The following is a 14,120-nucleotide window of genomic DNA, read 5'->3' as shown; positions in this document are numbered from 1 at the left end:
CTGAGAGTCATGGGGCCAAGGCAATGTGTTTTCCATCCCAAGGGGCTACTATATGAATACATTGAGAGGTTCTCCCAAAAGTGAGCTCTGTGGTTAATTTCTATCATCTTTAAGTGGAATTCAGCAGTAATGATATCAGTGATACCGAGTACAGTATATAGTAGCAGGGGTTATATGGTCATAGCACCACAGCAAAAAATATCCACAATCCCCAATTCTACTAACGAAGTTGGTCTTATCTCCCACTCAAGATTTGCAGGTCCTGGGTATCTTGATAAAAGTAGGATTTCCAAAACATGGGAGGTAACTGTTTCACCTTTCCTTTAGGTCTTAAACTATAAAAAGTGCATTGTGCTCCAGAGCATAAGAAGGATTCAGACAAATTAGGACATGTTCAGAAAAGGGGAAGCAGGATGTTCAGAGGACAAGAACTTGTGTTTAAAGAACTAGAGGACTTTGACCTGGACAAGAGAAGGTACAGGGAAAAGTGTAATCTCTTCACAGAGGTTTGAAAGGCGTTCATTTGAAGACTGTTGTTCCTCAAAGGACAGGTGCATGACCAGTGACACAAAGGTCAGAGAAGGAGGGAAAAGGAAACCTTGTAGTGTCTGGGACTCTCTGAAGATGGAACAGGGCACTCTTTAAGGCAGAGAGCTCCCTAGTCCTGGGAGAGTTCCTGTAAAGGCTGGCGCAGGGGCCACAGGAATCCCGACCAATGCCAAGAGCTTTCCAGTCCTGACTTCTGAAATCCTGGACTCTTCTTAGTCACAACAAACTGCAAAACCTGAGGCTTCATCCCAGAATTCTGGAATCACGACATTCCACCATCACATCAGAAAGACCCCGATTTTAACCCTCTATATCCCTTTCCCGTCCCTCTCTTCACGAAAGTCCCTGGTCAGCAAAGCAAACAGCAATGACTGAAGACTGTCAAACACTAACGTAGCGGCCTGCTGCAGGAGGAAAGCAGAGTGGATGGTGGCTGAGGTCCCACCCTTGACAAGGTGGAACCCACGCTGCTCAGAGGAGCCCTGGCAGCCCTGCCTGCAGCCATTCCCACGCTGCTCTGGCCCTGTTTGCTTTCTCTCCCATCCATTATTATAAACTGGCTGCTTAAAATAGCAAGGTAGAAGCTGAGTCCCTCCCCCAGAGTGACATCTGGGTTCCGCAGGAGCTCATGGGCACATGGACCTCACATTCATCACAGCAGAGTTTGGAATACAATCTCCAGGAAGTGGTGATCTAGAGCACCAGCCCAAAAAAGGAAAAAACATTTGGTGATGTTTGGTCTCCCTGCAGCTCCTTCTTTCTCTGGCTTCCCGGCCCTTCTCGCTCTCTCTCCAGCTGGGTCAGGAAAGGGTTAGATGGGACTATCCCAAGAACCAATCAGCTCTTTGGACTCCATTCAATCTGCCTCTAGCCAGTGCTTAAATAGAACCTGGCCCATTTAACAGGAAGAGAAACTGAGGTGCAGAGAGGAGATACAACTTAACTGGGTTTAGTAACCTTTTCACCTGGTGCAAATTATCCAAGAGCCTCTTCTGGAGTAACTTTCCATCATTTGTGTAACTCAAGAGGCTAGAAGTCCCAACCTTAAATATGCTTATCTGCCCCTGTTAGTGGAGTATACTTTTGTTCACACCTGCATGCATCAGATATTTCTAGGTTTCCTACTTTGTATGAGGCCCTATGCTAGGTACATTTCAGGTGCTACTTTGCTATTTTGTTTAACCCTCGTTTTAACCCTCGTGGAATAGGTTGGATTATTCCTGTTGAAGATATTCAAGAATGAAGACTTAAAGAGGTTCAGCAACTTGCTCAAGATTACACAGTAGCAAATGGCAAGAATTATAAACCAGGCTCATCTGACTCCCAGGCCTATCATCTTTCTCCTCTGCCTTCTCCACCAGGAGTTCTGCTAGAGTGTAGCAGAAAAGCCTAGCACCAACCCACTGAGAACCAGAGCATCAGCTCCCAGGGGCAGGGAAGGGAAAGCAACACCAGCACCTTGGCTGCCAGTCCAGGGGTCTTCTGAGTGCAAAAGAGTGGACCACAGTTTGAGGTTGCGTGACCCCCACCGTGTGAAGCTACAGGGGTGTTCCTTCATCCTTCTGTCCACTGCATCAGCCATGCACTCCCCCCTCACCTCCTGACTCTTCCATTCACACTACAGGTTTGTTCATCCAACCATTCACCCCAGGAAGTCCCACTCCAGGTCAAGAGCACAAGCTGTTCCACAAGCTGCAGAGAAGAACTGCTGCAGGGCCCTGTGGGCTGCAGGAGAGGGCTGCCATGACAGAGTGACCATGCAAGCCCCGGTGTGGCCAGCCACAGTCACCATTACAGATGAGGAAACAGAGGGCCCAAGACTTGCCCAACCTCACATGGTCTCTGAACGGCATTGCAGATCTGTCTGACTCTCCAGCTATTTGTGGGGCCCTCTGCCTTGTGAGTGGCAGGCAGTGGCCTCTCCCAGAGCTGTGTGACCAGCCCAGAAGAGATCAAAGCCCTCTCTGAAACCACAGTGTCCCAGGAGCACAGCCTGTGTGCCATGTGGCTCAGTCTCTCTGTTCATTTCTGTCACTGGGAAAGAACCAAGAAGCCAATCTGGGAAAGCAGGGGTTAACCAGGCTCCGCTGACCTTCATGGAGTGACTCAGTCTGCTCAGAAGGGAGGACTTTGTTCTTCCAGCTTGGGATTTTGCTTTCATTTAGCACATAAAGAATGTGAGAGCGATTAGGCTGCTATTAATATCTGGTCTAGCTCTCTCTGGATGAGGAGCTGAGGCAGGGGATTGCTTGGGGTAACTGTACACATCTTTCTCAACCCTTCTGAAAATCCAGAAGGGACAGGGAGGGTCCCTGGAGATTTGTCAGTGTTTTCTCTGCTCCCACTTCTGCATTCCGGGAACTGAGACCAGACAGGGGTAAAGATTAGACCAATGCCATGCCTGGGAGGCAGGCAGCATCCGAGAAGGCCCCCCAACTCCTGGCCCCTGCTGCCCTGGAAGTTTTCTGGCATCTGATTTTGGAGGCTGGGCTTGTAACAGAGAATAAGCAAACATGCTGGCATCAAGAAGCAGCACCCCCACCTTCCTTCCCCTCCAGATCTGTCTCATGCTCTTGAGAAAGAGGACGCTCCTACCCCGCCTTCACCTAGGGCAGACTTGGAGAACATCCTTGGGCACTGGAAAAGAGCTCAAGGTGTTGGGAGGTATTTCTGTGGTTCCTGGGCCTGGCCAACTGTAGAGCTGAGTCCTGTATCCCATAAATGGGCCCTGGTGGAGGCCCACCCCAGGACACCCACTCACTTCCTAGTCTTGGGAGGTCCCAAGAAGGCTTGAGAGCTAGACAGATGGAGCCGCAACTCTCACTCTGCCTTTTTCTTGCTGGGTCTGTCTTCTCCAGCCTCAGTTTCCTCATTTGTCCAATGGAAGTAGTAGTACCCACCTTTTAGGGCCGTCGTGTGGATTAAATTAGGAAGTGCGTGCAAGGTGGCACACAGCATGTACTCCATAGGGTCCTTCCCACGCACTGAGCAGGCTGATGAGTTCTCTCAGCCATGGCATCACGACCCAACCACGGCCCCGATGTCCTGCAGTTCATCCTAGGTGGCTCAGAATCCCCTGGCTGGTCTCTTGCGAGTCGAGGAGACACAGTCCTGGCCTGGCCATGGGCTTCTCATCTGTACAGAAAAACAAATACCACATCATCAGACAGGCCTGGAATTAGAGCCCTCAGAGGCCATGCCCTGTGGATGAGGGTCCTTTTGCAAACATGACTGGGCTGGGAGAGGGAGCACAGGGCTGTGGACAGCCCAGGTCAGTGCTGGGGTCAGTCCTGGGTCTGTAGTGTGGTCAGTCCCAGATCTGCACCGTGGTCATTCCTAGATCTGTAGTGTGGTCTGTCTGGTTTCACATCCAGTTCTTTCTGCCACCCCTGTGGTGAGGGTAGGCCCCAAAGGACAAGAGGTTTCTATCCACAAGTAAGAGGCGTGACCTAGAGCGGGTCCTGTCCTGGAAGAGCACAGGACACAGTGCTGGCCAGTAGATGAATGACTGCAGAGGACATCACCACACCCAGTTGTTGGTGGGGGCCCCAGATTCTTTCAGAAAGCATATTTTGCTTGTAGGGCAGAATGGGGTGGTAGGGAGGGGTGGAGAAGGTGGAGGAGTAGGGAGAAGGCCTTGGGCAAAGAGAGGGAAGGATGAGGAATCGGAGGGCACTTTCCCCAGGACTTGTCCCTCAGCACCACCTCCTGTGGTCCATTGGCTGGAGCACAGGGCCTGACCCCAGCACCCCAGCTCCCTGGGATCTGCCCCTCTCTGGGAAACCTTGCAGGCCCCAGTGTCTCTGGCCACACTTTTCACTCCCACAGATCTCTATAGTGGGATGGAGGTTCCCAGAGAGAGTCCACACCTGCAGACCAGAGCCAGGCCACGTAAGGAGAGGCTGGACCAGCTCCTGGGGGTGCAGGGGGCAGGGAGGAAGTGCACCAAGAGAAGTAAATAGCCATGAGGCCCCTCACTTCTCGGGGTCTTCCTTTTCCCCAATGACTCTTATCTCAGGGCCTTGGAGACATCATTGTGCCCACTGCCTTGGGGACACTGTAGCAGCAGGAGGTAGAGAAGAAACAGCCCAGTCCTACCTTTTAGGTTTCAAAGGGATATGGAAAAGGTATAAGACACAGAAAAAAGGATTTGGGAGAAAACATCCCAAGTGAAGGTAAGCCTCTCTCCCAGGACTAGTATAGGATTAGGGGGTGAGGGAGACAGAGATGAGGAGAAGCAGTGACAAGGCAGACTGGGATGTCCCCAGAAGGGGCCTGAGCCTGCTTCCCTTCCTTGGGAAAACCCCAAGCTGAGCCCAGTGACCTTGCATCCCACTTCCCAGCCAGAACCTCAGGGCGAAGCCCCCAGTGAGAGAGAGTAGCCGCTGGTATGTCTGCATGGGCCTCTAGACAACCTCACAGGGCCTTCGTGTTCCAGGGGCAGGGGACAATACAATCATTTCTGTGGACCCAGGAGTGGAGTTGCCAGATCCCTAGGTGCCCTGAGAAGGATGATTCAGTGACCTACTGACCAAGAACTGCTGGGGAGGTGAGGGGCATGTTGTCAAATCAGGACAGGTGACATTGTCCTTGCCCTGGTGCCCTGGTTCTTAGGAAGCCCCTTGGAATTTAGATGCCTTCTGGAGAAAGAGAGGGGTCGAGGAAGTCCTGAAATGTCTGAGATCCAGGTCCTGTACCCCTTAAGAAGCGGTCAAGCCAGGGTCAGTCTTCCCTTCCTCCCTCCCTCCCCCTCCCCTGGCCATGACAGGAAATAAGCCAAAACATCTCCCCAGGTTTCCTTTCCAGCTTGTTCACTTCAGCAATTCTTTTTTAAAAATAAGTCCACTTGAAAACATTTTTTTTTCTTCTTGGAAATATGTGCAATTGCTCAATCGGAGGCAGTTCAAAGGCGCCGGGAACAGCAGAAAAGTATCTGAGTCTCCCATTTAGCTCTAAGCAGAAATAAATCTTGCCCAGTTCGCTTTGTTCCAGGCCATCCGTCCGTCCGGCAGCCTCTTCCCTGAGTCACTCACTGCGGGGTGACATGAGTCATCATCTCTGCGGTCAAGGACCACACGGTATTCCTGGGTCTGAGACCCCATAAAGGGCAAGGCCCCAAGGGGCCACCACAAAGAAGTGGAGGCCAGGAAGCTGCTCCTAGATCTGGGCTCCATTCTGCCTCCCTAGGCGTGTCACCTTGTGAGACCCCTGAGCGTGGAGGAGTGGTAGGCAGGTTTCTAGACCTTTCTACCTCGTACTTTGGAGGGGCCTCCCAGTGGGGTGCAGGACCCTGCTTGTACAGTTCACAAGGCCAAAGGTAAAGTTTTGAAAGCTGGCTGTTAAACACATTATTAAAAATTAAATCAGGTTGGGTGCACTTGGGAAACTGAGGCAGGAGGATCGAAAGTTAAACCCAACTTCAGCAACCTTAGCAAGGCCCTGAGCAACTCAGTGAGCAAGACCTTGTTTCTAATAAAATACATATTTAAAGTAGAGGGAAGGGGGGATGTGGCTCAGTGGTTAAGCATCCCTGGGTTCAATCTTTGGTACCAAAAATAAGTAAATAATGCACACAAACTTAGAATGTAATAAATTGCACTAAAAGAAATAAATACTTAACCACTTCCTTCTCATTTTCCTAGGTTTTACTATGATCTAGGACTTTGAGATGACTGTAGAGGGGACACACTGCCTTTTGATGTGCACCACACATCTCTTAGCTTCATCATCAGTGATGTCCACTTAGCAATGGGTCATAATGAAAGTAGTGACCTACAGAAGGAGAAAATGCCAGGCAGCTGGGCCTCTCTTCCTCCAGAGAGCTGCCTGTCAAACATCTGCCACCACAGATCCAGTACTCCCAGACCCCCTGTTTCTTGCTCCTGTCAGGGTTCAAAAGGAATACAGAATACCACCCTGCCCCAGCACTGGGATGGAGATTTGATGCCAGTTTCCTTTGGACAACACTTCCCAAGTGTAACATGGGCCCCTCCCACGGGAGCCCATTGCTTCTTGCCCTCCCCAGCCCACTGCCCGGGTGCTCAAGGGCATGGCACTAAGCTAGAAACCCAAAGCCATCATGACCCTGCCATCTCCATCCCTCTCCATGTCCCATTACACTCCAAGCCCTGCCAATCCTAGCTCAGAATTACCTCTGATCACTTCCCTTTTTCCCATCCTGCCGTCCCTGCCAGGGCTCTGTGGGACCTGAGTCACTGTAATAGCTTTGTTGGATTCCTTACCTCTGGTCTGGCTCCTTCCAACCACCTTCCACAATGATGCCAGAGCAGTCTCTCTAAAGCAAAAAATGTGACTGTCCTTCCCCTTTCTAAAATTTTTGAGTTTTGGACCAGTTCTGAGCCAACCTCAGTCTGTCTGCATCCTTATCTCCTCTTAGAGCCGTCGCACACCTTGTGCTCCAACCATAATAGACCTAAGCCAACCTCCAAATATGCCCTGCTTTTTAAAACACGCTTTGCATGTATCTTTTTTCCTATGCCTGAGCTGCTTTCCACCCCCATTCTCTACCTAATCAACTCATTCTTCAAGACCCAGTTCAAATATACCCTCCCTCATAAACCCATCCCTCCTCTTTTCTCCAGAAAAAAAAGTTATTCCTATCCTGTATTTTTTTCCTATTGCTTCTGTGAACAACCACACAAATTTATTATCTTACAATTCTGGAGGTCAGAAGTCCAAACTCAGTCTCAGAGAGCTAAAATCCAAGTGTTGGCCAGGCTGGGTTTCTCCTGAAGCTCAAGAGGAAAATCTGCCAGCAAAGGAACTGGCATCTTCTCTCCCTGCCCTCTGCCTCCATCTTCACATTTCCTTCTCTGAATTTGACCTTCCATCTCCTTTTTCTGAGGACTCTTGTGATTATCCTGGGTCCACCCAGATAACCCAGGGTAATCTCTCCATCTAAGCATCTCAGTTTAATTATATTTGCAAAAGCTCTTTTGCCATTTAAGGTAAAATCCATAGGTTCCAGATGTAGACATCTGGGGGCAGGGGGGTTACTTAGTCTACTGGATTCTTCTCCCAGAGTACTTGGCACAGACCTCACCCCACCTTGATAACAGGGACCAAGCTTTACTCATATTTTTTATGAAAACCCTTATAAATATTCATCGTTTAATGACCTATGTCTAGTATGGGGTCAAAAATAGAATAGTTCCTCACTCAATATTTATCAAATTAGTGAATGAATAATAGCAGGTCTCTAATAAACAGATAAGAAGATTTTCTGTGAAAATAAGATTCATGCAGAAGTAATACACTCAAGTCCTTTCAGGGCCAGGTAGGCACAGTGAATGACAGAGCCACCCTGGAGAGATGGGGACAGTGGTGAGACAGAGAGTGCAGGTGCCATTGAACTGGGGCATCTTTTCTCCCTGCCCTCTGCCTCCTGACCACTCTGGGGGTCAAGAAGAAACACCAGTTTTTGTTGACCAAATCTCCCAAGTTTCCAAGAAAAGACCAAACGCTATAGATATTAAAAGTAATATCACTCAATTTATAAATGTTAAAGCCAACAGAAAAATTTAGAGAAACAACAATAAAAAGTTTAGAAAAATATGAAGGCCAAACAGATCTTCAGGGAATTCCTTCTGTAGCCACCAGTTGCCACCTTTGATTTTATACCCTAAAATATGTTCCTCTGGGCCTTCTTCGCTAATGAATCTAATTTAAATCAAGCAGGGTCATCTGTGAGCTCTCTCTGGCGGGGCCAGTGAGCTAAGCAGAGACCCGTCCTTCCTAAAGATTGATGATTCCCCATTCTGTCCACATGACTCCTGTTCTCCTTGCAGTTTGTGACACTGTGGGTCTCTCTTTGTCTCTGGTCCCCAGAAAAGTCACCTGAGGAGACATCCTTTGGCCTGTGTCTGCCTCAAACCTTCGTGGGACACAGAGCATTCTTTAAGCAAAGGACCCCTGCACTCTCACTCCAGCGCTCATGCCTCCTGCCTATGAAAACGCCATCCTTCCCAAAGCATCCCCAGAGAGATAGCAAACCAAGGCACCAAGAGAACAGCAGGGATTGGGAGTGGAACAGACCAGGCTCCCTTATGGCTCTGTCCCTTGCAGCTCAGTGACCCTTGGCAAAGCAATGAACTTCTCAGGGCTCAGTCTCCATTTGTCAAATGGGAATCAGATACTCTCTCAGAGGATTGCTATGGGGGCTCAAACAAGATAAAACACGCAAAGTGCAGCACAGAGTGGACGCTTAGGAAGTGTCCTTGACTTGTCTCTGAGACACAGAACACTGGAAACACAGTCACCTTCACTTTTGCAATAGGGACTTCAGTTCTAACTTAGGTGCCTCCTTTCCACGCACGTCTCAGGTTTGGGTTTCTGATTTTCCAACCCACAGCACACGAAGGCCAGTAAGAAGGGGCAAGTGACCATGAGCAAGGGAATGGTTGCACCCCGAAGCGCAGATAGCAGACTCTGGCCCTGCTCAGCACAGGTGGGCTTCTTTCTCTGCTCCTTCCTGGCCACAGAGCCCATGCCCAGATTACAGCCCAGCACATGGGTTAGGCATGAATGAAGTAAAGCTCCCATGCTGGCTTCTTGGGACACACCAGAGAATAAGTCCCCTTTCAGAATGCTTTCATTCAAAATATGTAAATATTTGATGCTCTACAAATATTTGTTTTTACTCACAATCTACTGAGTGGGGAAAGAAAACTATGATTAGCATGATTCTACTTTCAATTAAAAATCACATATCATTTTATGTATTTACATTGTATGTGAAGTGTATGTGTATGTGTATGTGTGTCCAAAAGGTCAAAACCCAAATGTTAAGAGTGGTTATCTGCTGGTCACACCTGTTATCGCAGCAGTTTGGGAGGTTGAGGCAAGAGGATCACAAGTTCAAAGCCAGTCTTAACAACTTAGTGAAGCCCTAAGCAACTCAGTGAGACTCTGTCTCTGAATAAAATACAAAAAAAATGCAGGGAATGTGGCTCAGTGGTTAAGTGCCCCTGAGTTCAATCTCCAGAAAAGAGTGGTTATCTTCAAGCAGAATTATGAATAAACTCTATTTAAAATAGTTATATCTATGTTTTCCCATAGATATAAGCTTGCCTTATTTGCATACAAAAGAATGGAATTGTTAAAGGGAAAAAACATAGTCTCTTTGGAGTCCTGAAAAATGACTTAGAGTGAATGGTTGACACGGACTACTTTAGCACATCAGTGGTCTTCATTTCAGCATGTGCTGATTGTGGCTCTGAACCTTGCAGGGGAATTTCCTGTCTGGAGTTCCCTGGCTAACTCTTGCTCAGCCACTTCCTCTAGGAACCCTTCCATATGTCCCCCTCTGATGCCCCTCTTCTGGGTTCCACAGTCTCTTGCTGTCACTTTGTTTTGTGATCATTTGTTCAGTGGTTCTCCACGGTTTTTGCCACCCAGTCCAGATATGACAAATGTCTATCAACCCATAGAGGCATAAATCTCTAGGGTGGTATGAAGTGTGAACAGTCCTCCAGCTCACTGTGCTGAGCTCCCCGCTGCTGGGGCACACTCTCCCCGCCACCTTCCCCCTTTCCCTCTTCTCAACTATGCTTCATTTAAGAATCATGTCGGGATGGGCTCCAGCATGGCAGTGTACAGTCTACCTCCAAGGGTTTCTTGAACAGATGAATGAACTGATGAGTGAAAAAAAAAAAAAAAAAGAAACTCTCACATACTCCATAAAACAGAGAAGTTAAGAATCCAAAACCTGGTTTTTGCCAAGAGACCCTTTCAGGGCTGATTCAACTTGTAGCCCATCACAGCCTGTTGCTCCACTCACAGGAAATGGGGAGAACTTGGTTCTCTTGGAGGGATGTGAGCATGAGTCAACTCTGCTGCTGTGCACACAGGTGGATGGCCTTGCCTGCCCTGTTCTCATCAAGCTTCCCCAGGTTCCCAGCTGAGCTTTTCTCCCAGTGATGTAGCTGGGTCTCCTGTCTTCTCTGCCACACAGACGTGCAAATTGCCCCATAGGATTCAATCAAATAGAACCTCACCAAGAGCAGGGTCTCCTCCTCTGACCCCTCCATGCCTCTGTTTTACCATTCAGGAGTCCTTTGAAACGTAACTTTTAGGATTAACTTATCAGAACTTCCAACTTTTACCTCAACCTCAGCAGGAAGACCCAGAGCAGTCCCTCAGCCCCCTCCAGCTCCACTCAGGAAGCTAACCAAAGCATCCCCAAGAAGCTGGTGGCATAGGTCAAAGCAAAGCTGCCATGATACTCTCAGAACGGTCTCCTTCCTGAGAGAGAGGACCATGAGGGTTTGCAAGGTGGCTATAATCTTGAATCAAACCTGGACACATGGCCCAACGCCTAATAAGGGGACAACCTGGCATTAAGGCAACCTGGCTCTCTAGCACCTGGAATCACTCATTCCTTTGAAGCAGACCTCTGGAAACCATTTTGTCTCATTATAGGGAGTCCAGATGCTTCTTGCCACCTTGAAGGGCTCCTCTCTCCTGCTTCCCTTCCTCTCCCCCTCCCTTGCCAGTTTTGTTCTAGAAAGTGTCCATCAGGATCTCTCTGCAGGAACTTAAGAAAGTCAGAAGATAAAGATGGCCTCCCTGATGCCTGCCTAAATCATCCATTCATTCAAAAAATGCTTGTTGAGCATCTGTGTCAGGTGCTGTGCTATGCATTGGGGCTTTAGAGTGAGTCTGTCAAGGCTGCCTCCTCCAGGAAGCCTTCCCTGTTCTTTCCTGGATATTATGTACGTGGCTTCCCCTGTCTGCCATGCAGTTATTTCTGTTTCTTCCACATTCCTCTCATCTGCTGAGTCTGAGGATAGAGAGCTTTGTCATTACCTTCACTGTGGGGACCTATCACAGCTCAAGGGCAATGCTGAGTACCTGGTGGGTCCCACTTTTGAAACTGTGGACTCTTGGAATCAGACCTCAGTTTTCACATGGCCTGCTACACACCCAGCACATAACCATAGCTGCGCTCTTGGATGTTTCCGCTCTTAGGAAACTATCATATCTCCATCTTACAGATGAAGAAACTGAGCCTCAGAGAGGCAAAGTGAGCATGAGAAAGAGAATCAGGATGAAAATTGGCTCTCCTGTTCCCAAAATGGGGTCTTCACCCTGTCCCTCAAGAGGGCTCATTCTGTTCTTCTCTAACCTCAGCAGAGACAGAACAGGGCGTTGGGAGACATTTCCTGATGGGGATCTTGATCATTCCAGATCACAGCCCTACCCCAGGGTCAGCACAGTCCACCAGTACCATCCCAGGTGAGGTACAGCCCTGCTCCAATGAACTGAAAGTCCTTCCACAGTGTCCCCTGGGGTCCGCAGAAAGCAGCTGAGATCCTCTAAGGCACAGAGAAGAGAGAGCTTTTCCAGGGATGGTGGAGCACCCCCAGGTTCAGTGCTGCCCCTGCTCATCTCCATGCTGGGGATCCCAGTTCTCAGAAGCCATGGAAATGGGTCCAATAACCCGGGTGTGGCCTGGAGGGCAGAGTCTGGTTTAACCTGTGCTCCAGCAAACCAAAGGCAGGACTGAGACAGGGCCTTCTGGGAGACGAAGAACAGACTGTGACACTATCGCCATGTGGGAATGAGTTCTCCACCACGGTGGCTCTTGGCTCCCCATCACAGTGCAGGGTTGACCTAAGTTGCCTGCCTATGCCCCCAGTTTCTCCCCAATAAGTTCAGGGTTCCCTACTGCCTATTGATAGCAGTCATGCCGTCAAAAGTGAGGTGCCTAGGTGGCAACCCCAGGGCCAGAGGCAGCCTTAAGACATCTCTGCCTCATATCCCTCTGTTCACAGTGATTGGCTGGAGAGTGAACATGTGACCTGGCCACAGCCAATGAGAAATAATAAGACTTCACTGGGCATCCAGGGAAAGAGATTCTTATTCTTAACTGCAGAATCACTCTTGTTCTTATTAGATATGGAAAATTAAAAACCCCAAGATAATGTGGCCCAGGAAAAGGGAGTGAAAAAGAAAGCCATATGTTGATAACTTTCATTTTTTTCAAGATAAATCCTTTTCAGATGCTGGCCACAGGTGGGGAGAGAGTGTTTCATCAACCCTTGAATGATATCTCTGGAAACATTCATCTCTTCCAAGATAAACCCTCTCCAGGTGCTGGCTACCAACCCCAAACCCAAAAATCCAAATTCCCGAGTGCTCAAGCTGACATGCTCACTAAATCACCTCTCCATATAACCTGTGTAAACCCAAACTCCTCCTTTGGGACTCAGGAAAGTGGGTCCCTCAGAGGAGCGTCACCCCATCCCTGTACACCCCATTCCTGCATGAAACCTCACTCCTAAATAAAATTGCTGAGCTCATTTGTGAAGTTTGCGTTTGGCCTGGTTTTGGGGGGCTAACAATTATGATGAAAAACTTGTATAAGGATGAAATCAAGATGAAATAGAGCACAGCTAAGAACCAAAAAGAAACTGAGGCTAACCTCCATCTAAGGCCCTGATCAAGCTGTGCCTGGTATCTCTGGGCTTTTGTGTTTTGAGAACAAATGAATACCACCCCGCTCCTTTTTCTTCCTTAAGCTAGCGTGTGTGGGCTCGTTGGGCACTTATGATAAAGAATTTCAGTTGGTACATACAGCCTAGCCTTCATAAAGCTGTCTGTACAAGGTCTTTCTCAGCACCAAAGACTTTTCTCTCCTCTCTGCTCTGTTGCTTACATGAAAGTTTAAACTGGAAAACTAAGATCCAGGGGCTGGGGTGGTGGCTCAGTGGTAGAGCGCTCACCTAGCACATGCAAGGCGCTGGGTTCGATCCTCAGCACCACAATAAATAAATGAAGGAAGAAAGAAAGGAAGGAAGGAAGGAAGAAAGGAAGGAAGGAAGGAAGGAAGGAAGGAAGGAAGGAAGGAAGGAAGGAAGGAAGGAAGGAAGGAAGGAAGGTATTGTGTCCAACTACAACTAAAAAATAAACATAAAAAACCCCCGAAGATCCAGAACCAATGAGCCTGCCCTGAGCTAAAATATCACCACACTCCATTCTCAGAACCTGCTCTTTCTCCTGTATCCCTGCTCCCATTGATGAGTTCAGCATCCTTCAGAAACTCCAGCCCAAACCACTGGGTCAGGGCTCTTCCCCACTAAACACTTAGTCCCAGAGGAGGGACTGGGTTTGACTAACTTCCATGTTCCCAACTAAAAGATAGTCTAGAGGACAGCAAGACATGTTCATGCGTCAAGTTTCAACTTCCAAGTTCAAACATCATTGCTTCTTGGAACTGACTATCCACCTATCCTCAGCTCAGAGTGAGTGAGATGGGCTCTGACTCACCCTCCCCCAAGAGCTGCCCCAAGGTGAGACCCAGGCCAGTATCAGCTGTGGGAATAGGTTTGCAGGCCTCTGCTTGGACCCCTAGTGAGGAGTCCAGTGTGTAAGACAAGAAGGAAGCCCAAGCCTCACCCACCAAGACCAGTGGTCGGGTGGGGGCAGTTGTGGATCTTGTCCAGTGTCTTTGCTTCTCCAATAGATCCTGAGTGGGACTGTGAGATGACAACTGTGTGCACATGAAGCCATATGTTCAAGTAAAATTGAGAAGTCCCCTTGGTTATTCA

General features: G+C 48.7%; 1 protein-coding gene across 2 annotated transcripts in view; it reads right to left on the bottom strand.

Moving 5' to 3' along the window:
* The window catches only part of Irag1 (inositol 1,4,5-triphosphate receptor associated 1), a 126,210-nt gene that overhangs the window by 85,984 nt on the left and 26,106 nt on the right, over positions 1 to 14,120 (bottom strand). For both annotated transcript variants that reach the window (XM_026395897.2, XM_026395898.2), the window contains exon 2: positions 3,450 to 3,684. In XM_026395897.2, the coding sequence (XP_026251682.2) occupies positions 3,450 to 3,516 (67 nt within the window). In that variant the 5' untranslated portion in view covers positions 3,517 to 3,684. The remainder of the gene's footprint in view (positions 1 to 3,449; positions 3,685 to 14,120) is intronic.

The sequence above is a fragment of the Urocitellus parryii genome, chromosome 4 (genome assembly GCF_045843805.1).
Source record: "Urocitellus parryii isolate mUroPar1 chromosome 4, mUroPar1.hap1, whole genome shotgun sequence".
In the NCBI taxonomy this organism is placed as follows: Eukaryota; Metazoa; Chordata; class Mammalia; order Rodentia; family Sciuridae; genus Urocitellus; species Urocitellus parryii.
Note: the sequence above shows the minus strand (reverse complement) of the source record. Positions and strands in the feature narration are given on the sequence as shown.